The sequence below is a fragment of the Athene noctua genome, chromosome 1, assembly GCF_965140245.1.
Source record: "Athene noctua chromosome 1, bAthNoc1.hap1.1, whole genome shotgun sequence".
Taxonomy (NCBI): Eukaryota; Metazoa; Chordata; class Aves; order Strigiformes; family Strigidae; genus Athene; species Athene noctua.
The window spans coordinates 22051545-22070772 of record NC_134037.1 but is presented as its reverse complement, the minus strand read 5'-3'; the positions used below and the strand labels follow the sequence as shown (position 1 = coordinate 22070772).

General features: G+C 40.4%; 1 protein-coding gene across 1 annotated transcript in view; it reads right to left on the bottom strand.

Moving 5' to 3' along the window:
* PXDN (peroxidasin) overlaps nt 1-17067 on the bottom strand; it is an 87639-nt gene extending 70572 nt beyond the window's left edge. Inside the window, exon 1 of the mRNA XM_074895707.1 lies at nt 16841-17067. Within this exon, the coding sequence (XP_074751808.1) occupies nt 16841-17067 (227 nt within the window). The remainder of the gene's footprint in view (nt 1-16840) is intronic.
* Nucleotides 17068-19228: the final 2161 nt, after the last annotated feature.

The window sequence follows — 19228 nt, the reverse complement described above, 5'->3', positions numbered from 1 at the left end:
GCTTATGATATAGCTTTCTCCAAGAGCTAAGGATTTGTTTTAACTAACAATTATTTTGCCATTAGAGTTGAAAGGAAAACATTTAAATGTGAACTCAATGAAAAGCAATACAGTATTGTCTTACTAAGTCTGTAGATCCCTCTGCTGCCCTTGTTGCCAATTTTTCCAACCAGCTATGCAGTGCCATTAATAAGACTCGAGCGGGATTTGCTGGTTCACAGTTTTAGTCATGGAGACTTAATTGTCAAGAATTACACATGGAAATTTTACTCTGGCATGAACATGGCTCTTTGTCTCATCCACTTTGAGAGTCTTCCAAAATCGATCCCCTATAGAAATACTGTATTTTGAAATTAGAAATTTTATTTTATGATTGATTCTAATTTTCATGCTATCATAACAAAACCAAAAACAAACAAAAAAAGAAAACTAACAGGAAAAAAAAACCAAAACACACAACCAAAAACCCCTCCTTTTAAGAGTATGGGTAGATTTATAAGAGACATAATGCTATTTGTGCAGTCTGAAAAATAACAAGAGAATGCAAAATCTGTCTTTAATCCTCTCGGGGATATATTTCTAAACCCAAACAATTAAAAGGTTGTTGACAGTACGGTCATATAATTTATTACTGATTGTTTTTGACAGAAACATCCTTGGGAAAGAGCTGCTTTTTTGTCCTGCATTTGTGCCATGCCCAATAAAATACGTCATGGTAGCTGTGCATGAGTGCTGTGCTAACACAAACACATCATGGTTAACGTATTGGATGAAGCAAAGAGTGAACTAATGGTTAGCACATTCTGTATTGTAAAGACCCACTGATACATCAAAATATTTAAAGTATTAGCAACAGTTGGAGGTGCAACCTCTTCTTGGTTTTCTTCTCAATAATATGGTTTCAACTGTACTTTTCAATCAAAAAAGTGTTTCTCCTCTACAGTAGACTAAAGAAGACACCAAAATGGGGAGCTGACTAGTTTATGGCATATCATGAACCACTAAAACTGCAGTAACAGTTTTATTTGGTTTTGTAGTTAATAGTCATGCGAATTACTAATGTGAAAACTCCAGAGAAACACTGGTTTTATGCTATACCCATAAATTAGTCTTTTCCCCCCCTATCTACCATTTTGCAAAATAAATAATGTTTCTGCACTTCTCTGTCTCACAGGGATGCTTAAGTCTAAACTCTATATCCAGGAAATATTGATATTCTCAGAGGAAAGAACTGAATGCCAGAAAGAAACATTATCATCCCCTGACCTCCCACACAGGACAAGTCACACAACAGTAGAGAAGTTCCTGTTAAGGTAATTATTGCTGTCAGAGCTGAACCATCCCTTTGAGAGATACATAAAACTGAGATTCAGAAAGACCACGAATCAACCAAAACAAAATTATTTGCTAGTCATTCTAGTAGTTAACTATATTCACTGTTAAAATGGAATAGTTCCACCCTGCTTCCAGGCTGAGCGTGTTTATCTTCAGTTTCTGATCACTAGAAGTAAATGACTCTAAGTGAGTAGTACTGACCATTTTTCTTAAAATAGATCCAGAGGAGCTATGCACTGAAGTTCAAACATGATTTTCTTTTGCAGCAGTTCTTAAAGATTTAAAAATAAATAAATACATAAATCCTAAAACTTCGAACATGGGTGGGAAGAAAAATATACTGCTAATTCTTTGTAATTTTTCTGATTTTGTTCTATGGCAGATTAGTTCTTCCTTTCTCTACTGTCAGGAAAATGGATGAAGGTGCAGTGCAAGCAAATGAGTGTGCATATTCATAAAAGAAAATACACACTGATACAGAAGAGTCACCTGTGTTTTGCCGGACTGACAGAGACCACATCCCTTCCTAAGCCTCCTTCCAGCTCTGACACTTCAGCCCGTCTCCCCCACAGGAGTACCCAGCTGCTGCGTACAGCCTACACTGGGTGAGTATCAGCACAGAGCTGAGGGCAATGAACTCTCAGCTGCAGAAGATCCTACAGCTGAAATCAGGAATGTGAGTGCTGGAAAAGAAATAACAGACTGGGCCGGTAAACCAGTATACTAGTACGGAAGTGTGATTTCTCCATCAGTGCAGTTCTGGGGGCTTTTTTTTTCCTTGAGGCAAGAAGCCTCATTGATACAGTGCATGTAAGCTTGCATTATATTTATTATACCAGTAAATAACATCTAGCAATGCAATGACCTTACTAAAGAATGCCCATTTTGTCTCCTTCAGTTCAAAAAGAAGTCTCACAGTACAAGATCAACAACAAGCCAAAGGATGTGGAAAATTGAAGGAATTGCTGCATCTAAAAATAACATCTAAATTTGACTCAAAAGCATTTATTCATTGTAAATCTATGCGTCACTCTTCCCCCTCTACTAGGCGGATTTTATCGGAACGTATTTCCAACCATTATGTACTTCCCAGCTATTTCCAATACAGAGATTGCCATATTAGATTCAAACAGACTCAGAGGTGTCTGTAGAATTTATCTAGATATTTGTTCTTACAGAATGCCGAGGACATTTTACTATTAATATGGAAAGTGCTCTTGACTGGCATAAAGACTAAAAACAAAAATTCAGGTAGTCCATCACTTGGCTGCAGACCAGCTTCCTGGTTTCAGACAAAATGACAACTCTTCCTTCCACTTTATGGAAAATCCCAGGTCATCTCACTGAAAAGGCTGCAGCTCATGGACTTGTATTTTCTGCTTCCTGAGGTTAACAGCAGGCTGCCAGAGCAGATAAATTAGCTATTTTCTTGCTCTGCCTCCGGCTACTCCTGCTCCTGGCAAAGCAAACTCAGAACCAGAACTGGAGTGACAGGGCTGCACTAGGACTCCTCCGATATTTATCTCCTCATTCCGTAGCGGTGCAGACAGCCTTAGGACAGGCATCTATGTGTTCCTGTCTCCTGGGAGAAGAGAAGCTGCTTTCTGCCTACAAAGAGCAGTGGAAGCTGCCACTAGAAGAAGAAATTCAACCTTAAAGTACCCAACTGAATGACTTTCAGTGAAGGGAATCTCTGGGAGCAGAGAGTAAACCTTCCTTTTTCTTCTTGCTATTTCCATCCTAACATCAATATCAAAACTATAAACAATAAACAATTAAAGCTATTTTAGAGCTACTACTCATTTCCCACTCCTGATTCCTACTCATTAGGGAAAATAATCCAACAACATGTAGATTCAATCAACAACCATCTTGTTTTACCTCACATGCCGAAACTAGGACCAAACTGAATAAAATGCCTACAACTTCTTTCCCTGCATATTTATTTTCTTCTTTATTTACTCAAAGTAAATCTGGATAAAGAGAGATAAAACAGCTTGGAAAACCGGATTGATGTGAATTATGGATGTGTCTGAAATTTCCAGATAAGTGTTACTAGTCTTGTGTGTTTGTTAGTTGTTTAAAATTCCAGTGGCCTCAGGACATCACATCTACTTTGCTTTAAGTCATTCACCCTCTTCCTAGCAGTATTAAGTCAACAATTCATTAGAAAGCACTTTTTACTATCTCTGTAACTACTTCATCACATTAACAAAGTACTAAAAATACCAGAAAGAAGCACTGAAACGCTTTTAGACACTTACATGTTGTTCCTAAGACCAAAAAGTTCATTTCTGAGTATAAACAAAGACAATTCTGTACTACCTAAGTCTTCACAGTTTAATGACATTTTAAAAGTAATTATTCAATCTGTTTTTTCCATTTTGAACACATTTCAACTTACATCCTTGTTTCCATCACCCCTTATCAGTTGCAAACTAGCTGTCACTCAGGCCATATAAATACCTTTTGGGCCATGTGGAGAGCAATTGCACAGGCTCCCCAGTAACGCATTACCCCTAACATGGACTCTCAAGGGGACTTCCCTAGTGTTCAAACAGAAAGGAAAATGCTTTCAACCACGTGTGTATACAAAAAATGGGGAAAAGTTAAAATACTTGATTTGTCTTGCCAAAGTAGAATGAAAAATAATATTAAAAATATCTCTAAAACTTTAAATAAAAAATAAACCTGCCTTTTAGGAAATCAGATGTTTTAAAATAAATATTTAGCATGACTACTCAATACATGTGAGATTAATTAAAAATTAATTCAAATTCTAAACGTTTCCAAAGGCAGACATTTGCTTTTGCTGCCGGGCAGGAGCAGCATGCCTGGGGAAGCACAGAGCAGGGGGCAGGTGGCTCATGCTTCCCTGGCGAGGAGGGAAAATGGAAGGGTTTCTGCAGGGAGGTCTCAGTGAAGGCATTTACAGTCCTGTGTGTGTGCAGAACCTGGCCCTTTAAATTGTATCACAAGCTCGGCTGATTTTTAAGGATTTCCCTGAGGGCAGACCTATTTCAGTGAGGCCCCAGGGGCAGGTTAACAGGTTCCCTCAGGAAGCAGTTCCCCCCCTTCTGCCAGGCCACGGTTCTCACCATCGCTAACACGAGTGGCCACAGACCACAAAATCAGGGACATGATTCAAGTGAAACCAAATGATTTTCCCTAGTTTATTTTTCAGCTAACTCTGAGAACTGACTGAGAAGACCCAGGGCAGGAACAAGCCACTACCGTTGGCACCCAGCAGCCCTAAGAAACCCAAGTACCACTCACAGGGTGTTCCTGAGTTGGGTTTTTCTTAACGGCAAAGGGGTACAATCTTTGTTTTGGAAATTAAAACAGAAAATTGAAACAAGTAGTTACATATTAGCATTAATATACGGAATAAACCAGCTACTTATATACATTACTTACCATTTTCTTGTAATATTCAGTATAAATAGTCATAAAAAAAAAAAAAGTTGGAGTACTATCTGTAGTCAGAAGTTAAAAAAAAAAAACACCTTAATTTCAATAAGCAGATACATCCACCAAGTACTTTTCAGCTTTAAATAACATATTCTTAGAATGTTTCTACTACCCCAAAATACATATTTACATGTCTTGGAAATGTATAAACTATGAATATTCCACTTGACTAAGAACACTGTCATATATATGGCTTAAAAGCCAGTGAAAAAACTCTTTCCTATAAATATTATTCACTAAATTTTAAGTTCACCTGAAAAAGAATCCTCTTGGACACACAACTAAACTATCATTGCTGTAAGAATGGTCAGAAGTACAAATATACCCTCTGATCCAGAGGCCAATTTATGGCTGGGATTTCCACAAATACTTAAGACACCTTAAGCAGAATGTAAGAAGCGGAGGAGTGCAAGACACAAACCCAGCACTTAACCTCTTAAGTGCATAAATTTCTACTGGTAAAAGTTTCCTCAGACATCAGATGTTGGGTTACTAGAGTAGTGTCATGGCTGAAATCTCTTCTCAGAGATTATACACTTGCTCTTGTCTCAGGGGGGACAAATCGTTCCCATGTCTAAACTATAAGGCTAAAGATAAGGCTGAGCTGAATGGACATTTTATTTCTGGTATTTTATTTAGCTTATTCATTGAGCACCTGGGAAAAGGAATAGCCTAGGTTTTAAAAATTGCTTTAAAGTATAGGAGGTGTTTCTATACTAAGAAAGGTCTTTACAGATCTTTAATAATTGCCTGGTACCAATTATTTACACTCCTGACAGCTATGTCTTCAATCTACACATAAAACATGCTCTATTTATACATAAAAGGCTAACTAGCGAACATATTAATTGATTTACTGTAGCTGATTCTACCCCCTACATAGGCACTATTACACTTACTAAAGCTTTGCCCAGACCTATAAAATTAAATCAGAAAGTTAATGACTTGAATCTGGCCAGAGCAAACCACCTACTCACATAATCAAATTGCTCTCATCGGCTTTTGCAGCCCTGTTGCAGCTCTGCTGCTCTTCCTGCCTGATGAAAGTCTGTTCTTTCCCTGGCACTTTAAACCAAACACCTGGGCCTTTTTTACTGGAGACTGTTATCTCAGTCAAAGATCTGAATTTTATGATTCAGTTTATGTCTTTAAAAAATAACTTAAAATACACCCAACCTCTCAAATTTCTCAGTTCATCAAAATGCTGTCAAACCAAAACTTTTTTCTTGACTCCAAGTTAGTTATTATCCCGAAGAGAGACAAAATATCCCTTAGAAGGCATCCTGCTTTGATAGGCAGCTTCCCAGCAGCAAATGAATCACTGTGTATTTTTATATGCCACTCCATCAAACTGCTGCTCCAGCTGTTTACATTATCTTAGCATGTAAAGCGGCCTATATGTGTATTTATTATGAGATTTGAATGGCTCACTAGTTACCTGTGCATCAGACCACATGCTGCCCCATGTATTTTCAAAAATATTTTTAAAAAATTTTAAAAAAGCTTTCCTCATCGACCATTAAAACCTTGTAAGACTTCGATGCAGACACCCTTTAAAGGTTTGAATATTGAGGACAGATTTCATCTGATTATCATTAAATTTATCTGCTTATCATGATAAGCAGTCATTAAATAGAAACAACCATGAGATATCAGAGTGAGATTTTATATCAAAGTGGACAATCAAAACCATGTAAAAACAAAACATTCTGCTTCTGTAGAGTGCAGTGGACCTTGGACAGAGGCTATATGCCTCAGAATTCAACTCCTCTTGAGCAGTCTGTATTGAATTTCATGCTGCCCCAACTATGCTTCACATTGCCTGGAGATAAGTCAAAGCAAGCATGGACTCACTTTTTCTAGATTCTTCCTCCTAGGAAGGAAACCAGCAGACATATGGCTAATAAAAGGCTATTAAATCCATCAGTCTGGCCAATACAATGCAAGTAACTTGACACTTAGCAGTCATCATCCTGTTTACCAAAACCAGTCACTAGTTAAGGTAATCCTGTGTAAAAAGTAATATTCTTTTCCTTTCACAGACCAGCCAGGCAATGAGCAGACTGTTGTAGTAAGTGATTTAAGGGGAAAGAATGCTGAGAGAAAATGTTTCTGAAAGATATGGGGAGTGGCAGTTGGTAAGAGAATAAAAGATCTGAAAGTTCGAACAACAGAGCACAACAGAAAAGGGAGCAATGTCACAGTCATTAAAACTAATTTTAGAGTTAAATACGTATGCTCATCATTTTGCTTAGAAAAACAGAAAAAATACAGGGAAAAAAACAAGAGAGAACACTACATTGCACCAGACTTCACAGTTTTGAGTCTACAAACTTTCACAAGGTTCAAGACACCGTGCCAGTTGGTGCACAAACTCTTCAATGTCCTAATTTTTATTTAATCTGTATTTACACAGATTAGCAAAAAGACAGGAAACTGAGATCCTACACTGGTCTCTCCTTCATGTGTCTTTCTCAAGAAGTTTGAAAATCCTTGTTATTTGCAATAAATTAAACATTCATTCAGTTTTCTTTTTAAAATAATTGCTCGACTCTCATAGCAACAATAATAATTCCCTACCAAAAAGAAGTGAAATTTGGCAGCCTGATAAGAAGGAAAAGGAAACATTTGAGTCATTCCATTGCATCTCGGCCAGCTCTCATTGCACCATCTCTTTGGATTGTCTTGAAACTCTGCCCATGTTTGCAATAATAACGCCTGTAAAGCTATTTTTGTTTTGGTTTTGGTTTTTTTCATCGAATCCAAATGGAACAAATGATAAAGAGAATTTGGCTCTGTTTCCATTTTACTGTATACACACACACAGACACACACAAAATATGTATAGCATGCGTGTGTATATAAATACAGACATTCACACAAGTATTTAAAATATTACCTTATTTTTATCCATAAACTTTTCCAAAAGAACAAGCAACTATAAATATTTAGCTTATGTGATATAGAGTTTAAATGTCACCTTTATAAATGGAGCTTTTCCGTAAGCGAAGTGTTAGCCTATAAGGCTATAAACACTCTGGCTTGCTGGAAAGGGACGCAGCAAATGTCCAAGCCCGGGAAGAATCATAAGCCTGGGAATTACTCATGTATACAAAGCTGAGTGTAAGTTCACATTTGCGAGTTGAGATCTAGAGTGTACAAAGTATTCGATCACAAAATAATATATGAAGTGGGGAAGAATACTGTAAACAAGCTACAATAAGCTTTGAAAGTCTCAGAAATATGAATCCAGAAGGAAATAACTGAAAAAACCCACCATTTTGAGAGATAAATCAAAATGGGTGAAAATTTACACTTTGTTTTTCAATTGTTCAAAACAGAATTGGGGCCTGAAAACATTCATCTAGCATTTTCATTTTACCCATTATACATGGCAAAAATATTCCTGTAAAAGGATTTTTTTGATTAAAAAAATTAAATATTATGCAATTTTTACACATCATGCACTATTTCTGTTCTTTTGTTATTTTCTGAATAGTTGTCTGCTATTTTTTCATGTCGTAATAGCAATAGAAATTTCTTCCATTTTATTAGCTTGTTTTCTTCCCACAGCTTCCTTCTATCTTTACCCTGAGCTCTGTCCTCTTCTGGCTATACTTTCTATTTTTCTTTTCTGCTGGACTTTCAGCCTTTTAATTTAGTTTACTTATAAGCCAATCTATAACTACACATTGGCAGCCTAACATTTAATATCTAAACGACCAAGTTTTCTGCTGGTTAATGACATCCCCACCTCATCTCTTAATGAGCACTGACCTCACCTGGGAGAGAGGTCAGTAAGAGCTACTCAGAAAAATGGAGGAGTTGAAATATTTATTAGTCTTATTTTTCTCTTAAGCATGCATGTGTTTACCACAATGTTAGATGAGACAGTCACCCTTCTCCTTGTGTCTCAGATCCAGAACCTCCTGATGATGCAAGGGATAGGTGTCTCCCTGATGAGTTTTTCACCAGCCTTCTATGGGATTTAGGAGAGAAAGTTTATTTACCCATGTCCAAGCATCTACTTCTTACTCTGTCCAGTGAGTAATCCCATGTTTCTCTCTGCTACTCAGAAATCCCTTAACTGATGTCTCTTATGCCCCTAAATCCCCCAAAGTAACAATGAAAATTGACATAACTTGTCACTTTTAATTTTGCTGTTGTTTGGGAAAACGGAGTAACAGTAGAGGCACTGGAGTTATCTGTTAGTATAACCAGGAAGGCAAAAACATGTTTAAAACTATGATTTTCAACTGAGGGCCTAGACAACAATACCAAGCGATCCACTGACTTATATAATCTTCATAGCTTTCTAAAACATTTCAGTAGAACAAATGAAAATATCTTGTGCTGACCACAGCCCATACTCCCAGTTTTGGGAATTAGCTGTCTTTTGAAACAGTTAGAGAGCAAATATCCTACACAGCCCAGATGAGCATATAAAGAGATGTTGGTAGTAAATGGCAAATTTTCATAGAGGGTAAAGGTCACCAGTAGTTTCACAGAGGTTGTTCAATTTATTCATACATTGAATAGAGATGAACAACAGAGAGAACAAAGTTTTGCTTATGATATTAATCTATTTTAACAAAGTCTGACTAGGAAGAACAGCAGAAAGACCTGTCAACAGTCCATGAATGGCTATTAAAATGCAGACCTAATGCAAGGGAGGTGATTCTCGCCGTCTGCTCCGTTCTTGTGAGACCCCACCTGGAGTACTGTGTTCAGCTCTGGGGCCCCCAACATAGGGAGGACACGGACCTGTTGGAGCAAGTCCAGAGGAGGCCACAAGGTTGATCAGAGGCCTAGAGTACCTCCCATATGAGGACAGGCTCAGAATTGAGATTGTTCAGCCTGGAGAAGAAAAGGCTCTGGGGAGACCTTATAGCGGCCTTCCAGTACTTAAAGGGGGCTACAGGAAAGACGGGGAGGAACCTTTATCAAGGAGTGTAGTGACAGGATGAGGAATAATGGTTTAAAACTGAAAGAAGGTAAATTTAGATTAGCTATAAGGAAGAAATTGTTTACTGTGAGGGTGGTGAGGCACTGGCACAGGTTTCCCAGAGAAGCTGTGGCTGCCCCCTCCCTGGCAGTGTTCAAGGCCAGGTTGGGCGGGGCTTTGAGCAACCTGGGCTAGTGGAAGGTGTCCCTGCCCATGGCAGGGGGGTTGGAACTAGATGATATTTAAGGTCCCTTCCAACCCAAACCATTCTATGATAGCAATACCAAGTAATGTATATGGAGAAAAACAAATTTTACAAATAAAATGGTAGGCCTAGAACTGATCGTTACTACTTATGGACAGGATCTTAAGCTACCCTTGATAATTCCAGTAAAACAACAGTTCAAGAGAAGAAAATATGATATTGGGAATTATTAGGATAGGAACAGAAAAAAAAAAAAAAACAAAACAGAAATGATCCTAACACTGCTGTATAAATTCCCAGTTAGCCCACATACCACACCTGTCCATGTAAATACTAGGGAAAATTATAATTCCCTCACCTCAAAACACAGCAGAGTGAGGAAGGAGTAGTTCAGATGATGAGAAGTTAAGAACATCAACCTTTCAGTGGGAAAAATCCTCAGCTTTAAAAAGAAATGAATGGAGAAGCTTAGGATCAAAGGTCATAAAATCATGGCAGGCATTGAGATGACAGAGAAGGATCGAATATTCACTGTCTCTTCCAACAGAAGCAATAGGTGACACCGAGTGAAGCTAGCAACTTCCAGGCTTCAAACAAAAGAAGAGAGCAATTTACACCACGTAGTTTGTGTGGTACTCCTTGTCACCAAAAGTTATCAGTGTAAGTTACAGCTAAATTAGTTGAAAAAGATAGGTTAAACAATATGTGGAAGAGAAATCCATCAAGATTTACATATAATATAGAAATAATCTTTAGTCCACAAAATCCCTCAGATGCAAATTATTATGGAGATGAACCATTATTTACTGCTCTATGCTGTCTACTTGTTTATAAACTGCCCTTTCAGTCACCCTCAAAGAACAGATATTAGGTCAAATGGATCTTTGGTTTAAGCATTACAAACATCTTTCCGTAAATAAATACATATTTAGCATTTTAACACTCAAATGTTAAGTATTTACTGATCAAAAATACATCTTAGTAAAAAAGATGAAAACCAGAAATTATATTTATTAAATGAAACATAAGATAATGTATTCCTCTGATGAATGTAAGATACAATACTTGCAGGAAAGGATGGGTATGATTTTGCCCCACATGTTTTCCCATTCTTCAACAAAGAATATGATGAGGGTTAACTTGCAGCTGAGATAACAAAAATACTTTCCCACTAGTGGATCTAGTGACTTGCAGATACATTCTTTGAAACGAAGACTCATTTGGGCCTTCTGCTGCATTCCTCAGCAGCTTTGCCTAATGTCTCCTGCTAAATGTCAAACAATTTGTCAATATTGTGCCCTTCTGCCTCCTGCTAACAACCAAGCATATTCTGCAAGCTCTACAAATGCGTCCTTACACATTCATACCTTGGTCCTGGCTCATTCCATCATGGGGCTTTAGCAATGTCCACATCCTACACACCCTCCACCACTTCTTTGCTGAGGAGGTTTGGTATCATTTGCAGTATCCATTTGATTTGTTGGTACTCAGAGAATAGGGCTTAATGTAGAAGAAATACTCTCCTTGTAGCAACAGTTAACATGCTTTAAAGTTACTTTCTGTATTGTGTGTGACTCCTTAGCCCAATTTTTGCAAGTAACTTCTTTCCATCGAAAATACTACGAAAACATTATATTCTGAAAAATATTTTAGGCTTTTGTTTAGACAAATATCAACATCTACGTAAAGATGTTTAAACTTCTTTCATTGTCAACAGAAGACTAGTCAACACACTCTGCTGGAGAAGGCAGGAGGACGAATAAACTTCCCAAACAGTAGCGGCTTAATTCAGTTGTCCAAACAGTGGTGCTTGCTGTTGGTTTAGGTGTCCTAGGCTATCTGAGACATCTGTTGGGAGCAAGTTGATACTCACTAGAAGGGAAGATCAGACACAAAACATGGTGGTAGACTCTGGTGCATAGAGACCTAAATGTAGGTAGTTTAATTTTAAATTGAATTCTGCACTTGGTCATAAAATTTCCATGAAGGAAGACCTAAAATAATTTTTATTTAAATAATCTTATGCTTTCCCCCTGCTTTGTGTAATGCAGGGAAATATCTAATGTGGTCTGTTGCTCAGCCATGAGTCTGTCAAGATCTGTGTCTGTATTCAGTTATTCTCAAACAGTTCAAGTAAACCTTCAGCATCTGTTCTTTTTTGAACACTAAGTATATACAAATCTCTAACTTAACTAAAACCTTGTATCAGTATCATATCTCTCAGCTATCTCCTATATGTAAATTGATGCCTAGCAGTGATCGAGCTTACTCACAGTCCAGATTTGAGACTACAATCCTTTGTCCTTCATTGTGTCGAGGTGTATTAATTTGCTGTCTTAATTGTTTAATCTACTGAAAGTTTTCTAAAAGGGTTTCAAAGATCTGATCAACAGCAAGGATCCTGTTTTTTTCAGATGAGAATCAGCTGGTGGTTTGCTGACCGATAATGCATCGTTTGCAAACAGATCTGCAAATATCATGCATCCTTCTGCTATGACAGCCCAGAGACTCCTGCACTGACAGAATTCATACATACCACCCATTTATTTTCCCTAAATGCCTCTGTAAAGAGGCATAATTTTATCACAAATCAACACTGAAATGTAAAATGTCATTATGTTTCCATTGCCCCTCTCTCTTTGGTAATTCACGTATACTCCAAACAGATGTGTGATTTGTGTAATTCACTTTTTTTTTTTTTTAATTGTATTAAGATAGATGCTCTTGAAATGCATCAGTCATGCTTTTTACTGGCACTGGCAGTGTACATCAGATTCCACAATAATTCTTATGGAATTATGAAAAAATTGTAAGAATCATAGAATCATTCAGGTTGGAAGAGACGCTTGGGATCATCGAGCTCAAACATCACCCCTACTCTACAAAGTTCTCCCAAGTACTTCTTATACAGCTGTCTAGAAAGTCACCATGGATAACTAAGGCTTTCCCCTTTCCCTTTGGATGGATCCCTGACATTTACACTACAAATCAGAAATTAAAATAAATAAATAAATAGGTATGCAGTGTACACTACCCAATTTGTAGAATATGTTGGAAACATATAAACAAAAGTCATAACCAGCAATACTGAGACTGTTGCCTTCAATTTAATTTCAATGACTATCTTTAGAAGTTACTCACCAGGAATGATGGTAATTTAAAAAATCCCATTAAGATCTGATCACTTAAACTTATACTCATGTATTGAAAAGGTGTTTTATTCATAACTGATATCCAGGAGAGTCAAAGTAATAACTACCCATAGCAAATATTAGTACAAGAGACATTTAAAAATAATTATTTTCCTCAGTAACTGGTATGTAATTCTTAGTGCAAACCAAGTCCACTTTCTTTTGTGATTTTTTTTTTTTTTTACAATTTTTACCTTTTCTGCTTATAACAGAAATTTAGTTTATATTCTTATTCAGACTGTGAGACCCAATAGTAGTGAGTACAATTACACTTGTACAGCTAGCAAAAAGTCAGAGAGCATCCAGGTGCTGCCAAGAAAAACTTTGAACAAATTTTAGTATTGGTCTGAGTATGTGTAACTAGTTCCGTAGACAGGTTTGGATTTTGATCATGTTTATGCAAGATACAAATAGCAACATATTGCATCAATACTCAATGGACCTGTGTCAGAATTACAAACACCATGAACTGAAGTGGCCTTAAAACACAGAAATCCCCTAAATAAATGTAAGAGAGGATACAATTCAGGGAAGAGAGGAGAGCAATAGTACTGCATCCAGAATTTTACATTCCTCAGCCATTTAAATGGTCTAATATAACTATGTTTCAGCAATTTCCGTGAATACATGAGCACTCTATATTTAGTCAGAGATGAAAGGAAACTTCCAGGACTGTACTTAAAGCATGAAGTGGTTTGCAAACTGCTTTGGAGGTGGGTGTCCATTCTTAAGGGAAGTCAGCACAGGACCTGCTGACCGGGATGCATGCCCTAGTCTCACAAAGACCCTGGGCAATAATCTCACTGGGTAAAACCACGTGTTTACATAAGGCTCCACAAGCACTTTCAAAGCTGGCAGAATCCACCGTGCAGAAGAAATGCAAGCTGTGGATCCCAGCCTGCAGCAGGGAAGGAGGAAGTGCCAAAAAGTGGGGGAAGCAGGAGAGAGTGAGAAAATGTACAGCCAGAAGTAGCACTGGCAAGGTCAGCAACTAGCAGTGTTATGAACAGTTCTCAAAAGAGAGCCTGAGATTAGGAGTAGACATTTTTGATATGTGGGGAAAAACATTTGGCTGCACTGTTGATCTGGGCCCCATGCTGTTTTAATCCATGTAACAAATTATATGTGAAGTAGAGCAAAGTCAACTCAGCTTCCAAAATGGGACAGTTTTCAGAACCAGTGCTCAGCAGAAAACTAATGTAACTGCATACTTGTAAATAACAAAGAACTTACAGTGATGGTTTTTTACAAAATTACTCTGCACGGTCAATCTGTGTCCTAAGGAAGAAATAAAACAGACAAGAATGTGGAATTTACCAATGCTGGTGAAAATGGGCTTAACCCATCAGCAACATACTCTGCAGGATCTAATAAATCCATGTTTTAAAGGGGAAGGAGTTCAACTGAAATGAATTCATTATTTCTAATTATCTAGTTATCAACACTACTACTAAAGAAAATACATTTAATATATAGGCTCCTCATGAAGGACAAACTGTGAGAGTCAAACCAGAGATTAAATAACTCTGTATTTTCATGCCTAAAAAGAACTGCAGTTCTACATAGCAGTAAAGTAAAAAAAGAATCAGTGGTAAACCCTCTGGTAATTCAAGGAGTACCTCAAGACATGTAATAATTATTCTGAAAGTACATCCTGCAGCTAAAGGTAAGCAATTCATATGCAACAGGTAAGATATTTATGTGTAATTGGTACCTTCAACCTACTGATTACTAAATAAACTGTACCATTGTTCTTTGTCCCATAGATTCATACTGCCTGACTATCTTCTGGCCCATCTCCTCCCCATTCATAGCCATTCAGCAGAACTGTAGCAGGAGTAACTGCATTTACAGATACAGACATAGAATTATTTTTTTTTTATTTATAACAGTCCTCCCCTAGCTGGTTGGTGAAGAACAAGGATATGCATTACCAGATGACAAGTAAGGCCACTGTTATTTTGAAGAATGCTGGTCATCTGCAGGCGTATTTTGAGAATTACTGTTCTCAATGAAGCTAAAAAAATGTTTTTTAACTTCTTTTGCATTACTTCTGGTGCATGGTAGCTTCTGTTATACCAGAATGATAATTCAGATTTGGGATACTAGACAATTTGATATATTAGTGGGGTTAGACGAGTATAATGGATGCATTGTTCACACATTCTCCTCTGACTCACTGCAAGATTATAAATACCCACCATAAGGGGAGCTCCACCCAGGCTAGGTTTAATCTGATTCTTTCTGCTGTTGCAGGCCCTTCTACCTTTAACATGAAACCAACCATTAAGACTTGACCATACTCTAAAGATTTATTTATTTTTTTTACATTTAAGACGATTCACAAAACTAGCTTTTCACAGTTTCCTGTAATGTCAAGGCAAAAGGTGTTCTGTAAATGTACTTTGTTGCAGATGTAAGAAACATTAACCACCCACTTCCTGTATTGTTCCCTAAAAGGTTTACAAGTACTGCAGGACTAACCCCATTCTGCCAAAGGGCTGCGCTTCTTGCCAAAGAGGGACTCAGTTAATGTTAAATGACTGTACTCTTCACATTAAATAATACTTGGAAGCTGAAACACACCAAGGCTTTATAGATCCCTTTCGAAAATACCTGACAAAGTCACAAGTCAATTTATTACAGGAGGCCCCGCAGAAAATTCCCAGGTTCAAGCTCTGCTCAGCTTCCATGGCTGCGTGTGTGTAAAGGGAAGGACAGGGCTAGTGCCAAGAGCATTCTGAGCCCAAGTAACATATAAGCAGGTCAGTGGAACAAATCCTTTGCTCACAGCAAGCCTTGAAACAAAATAGCGTGTGATGTTCGTTTAGATCTTTGCACTTATTACAGGCAATTATGGCTAGAACAGTAATTGTTTCAGGAAAATCAATGTGAATGCAATAAATTTTAATCCTTGTCAATACTGAATTTCATTACCAACACAATCCTACTCAAAATAGTGACTGGACCCTATATACGGGGTCCAGCCTAAAGGCCGGGCACTTCAACTGACACACTAGTGCCTGAATTTAAAAATAGCGCAGAGACCTGTAAAGTCACATGTCCTCGGTCCTTTGCAGGAACCGGGTTCGGTGGGTCCAGGTTTTGGGTCCCGGTTTGCTCATGCATGCCCACCGTGCCTGAACAGAGTGCTACATCTGTTAGCCCTGCTGGTCCTGCTGCCAACCGAGTACGCTTTCCAGAAGGGCCCTAAGGGAGCAGCAAAACCCTTCGAGGGACGATTAAGCCGGGACACAGTGCCCGCAGGTTCACCGGCACATCCACCCCTGGCCGTCCCCGCAGACCTCGGGGCACCGGCCAGGCCCCACCCGCCCCCAACGCCGGGCACGGCCCGGGGGGCACCGCCACCCCCGGCACCGGCCGCGGGGCCGAGCGGGCAGCGGGGCCGGGGGGCGGCGAGACCAGCTCAGCCCCGCCGAGCCGCGGGCAGCCCCGGTCCGCCCCGCCGCGCCGCTCACCGAGGATCCCCGCCAGCAGCTGCGGGGGGGGGGGCGCCCGCGCAGAGCCCCCGCCGCGGGTCCAGCCCCCCTCCCCCGGCCGCAGACAAAGGGCTGAGGCTCCGCCGCCACCCAAAGTGCCTCCCACCCCAGGTATCTCCTCCTCCTGCTCGGCCCTCCCCGCCCGCCGGGCCGCCGCTCGCCGCGCCGCGCCAGCCCCCGCCCGGCTACTCACAGGATGGTGGTCTGGGGGGACACGGCGGGGACGCTCTCCAGCATCAGATGCATGCAGCGCACCGTGGTGCGGAAGCAGAGGCAGCGGCTGGGGCACCACACGCTCCCGCGCTGCTGCGGCGGCGGCGGCGGCTGCGCGGCGGCGGGGGGGGCGAGCCCCCCGCTGCGGAGCAGCAGCAGGAGCAGGAGGCAGAGGCCGGGGGTGGCCGCCGCTCCGCGCCGGGCCATGCTGCGGGGCAGGAGGAGGAGGAGGAGGAGGAGGAGGAGGAGGAGAGGGGCTCCGGCAGTCCGCTCCGCTCCCCGGCCGCGGCTGCCGCTCTGCTCGGCGGCGGGGCGATCCCGTCCCCCCGCGCAGGCTGGAGGAGGGGACGGCGGTGGGCCCGCCCCGGCCGGCGGCGGGCTGGGCGGCCGCCCCGCCGCGGGGGCTCCGCGCCGCCCTGCGCACGCACCGCGCCCCGGGGAGAGGGGCCCGGCCGCCGCCCCCCGCTCGCAGCGCCTCCCCGGCCCTCGCCTACCGTCCCCGGGAAGGGAAAGGGGCGAAGGTACCCCCAGAGACGGACGAGAGCGTGCAGCTCGGGAGAGGAGCGAAGGAAGGGGAAAGGCAGGGAAGTGAGAGGAGTGGAGAAAGGAAAAGAAGGGGAAAGGAAGCGGAAAGAAGAAGCAAGTTCAACAAACTAAGCCTCGTTTCTGCCCTGGTCTGAAAGACTCACTTCCACAGCTCTTGGACTACCCCCTCTTTGTGATGCAACTTTCTCAGCTGGACCAGGAAAATCTGTCGGATTTGCCCTGAGTTACATTCAGCTGAAGGTTTTGGGTAGGTGTGTACACTGGCAAGTGTAAGAGGACCACCAGAATCTAACTGTCCTTACAAGAATAATGGTCACAGCCTTAGCTCCCATGATCTCAACACTTTCTGAAAACAAATCTTGTGTGAGAACACAAAACTTGATTACGTTTGCGATTTCTAACATTGCCCTGAATATGTTGTCCTTCTTAAGTGATGTCAGATCCAAAGTAGCTATCAACTAATATATACTCTTTCTCCAGCCCTCTCCATACTTTGACTGTCCCAGGTGAAAACTTTGGAATGTTATTTCTATGATGACAGTAACAGTGATCATAACTAACCTATTAAGTGGAGCAACAACATATTCTCTTGCAAATGATGGGTGCCAGCACCCCCAGTTCCATCCCAGAAATAAGCCATGGCATTTCTGCAGGGTTGCCTGCATGCCTTTTTCTTAAGGGAACAATGTAGAGGTCATAACTGCCTAAAACTTAACCACAGTAATTCTTACTCCGAATCTCCCTGGGTAGACTTGGTTTTAGCACGAGTCAGGAATGTCTTTTTTCTTTTTTCTTTTAAAAAACACCAAGTGAAACACCTCGTGTAGGAAATCAGAGCCTGGGAGTGTGCTACGAGTGCTGGAATTCACTGATGGGCCCAGAATCAAAATATGCTGAGATGAGTCATCCTCTGTAACTTTCTTTCTGCAGAAGTGCTATTTGACTATGTTTTTCCTGAATCACTATGTCTCTCTTCTCTAAAGTGAGACATGACTGCTTATATCTTAAAAAGGAGTTAGATCATGGAAGTATAGGAGTGTTTTTCTTGTCCTAAGGAGTCCTGAATCCTCCAAAACATCCTTCAACCTCCCAGTGAGCTGGAGGCTGCCTGACTGGGAGCTGCAGGCTCAGTCTGTGTCTGGAGATAGGGGATGCTTACTGACATGCCATCAGTAGTATGATTACCGAGTTTCTACTGTAGTCAGAGACTCCTATAAGACTGTTACCATTTAGATACACTTCTAAATTGGGTACATTTCTAAATACTGTTGCATATCTGGTCTTAGTCTGCTATTTCAACACACTTAAGTTGCTCAGAAACTCATAAACCTACCCATCAGCTGGTTTACCCTGGAGGACACCAGTCTGAAGTAAAAGATTGTTTAGAGAAGAAACAGGTTAAAATGTTCATCACCTCAATTTTGATTTATTAAACATCTGTTATGTGTATCACCTTCCCTGCATTTGTAGTCAGTGTTGAAATATATGCATGTCTTAATCTGAAAATTAGTTTTGTTTCCTGGTCCAGCAAAAGCTTGGGCACTTTTGACCTACAAAATGGAAGGTTGGCACAAATAAGTTTTTGTCCTGGAAATGCCACTCATGTTAGAGTATCTTGGTGGTTATAAATCTATCATCCTGCAGCACCCATGCTACAAGCAGCAGAACATCTGAGGTCAGATAATTAAACATTAATACAGAGATATCACTAAATTGGGATATTAGTAGCATTTAGGAACATATGATGGCAGTTTGTGTCATTTTGGTGCTTTATGATGATTCTTTAAAAATAATATACATAGTCAAAATTGGTTATGTTTTC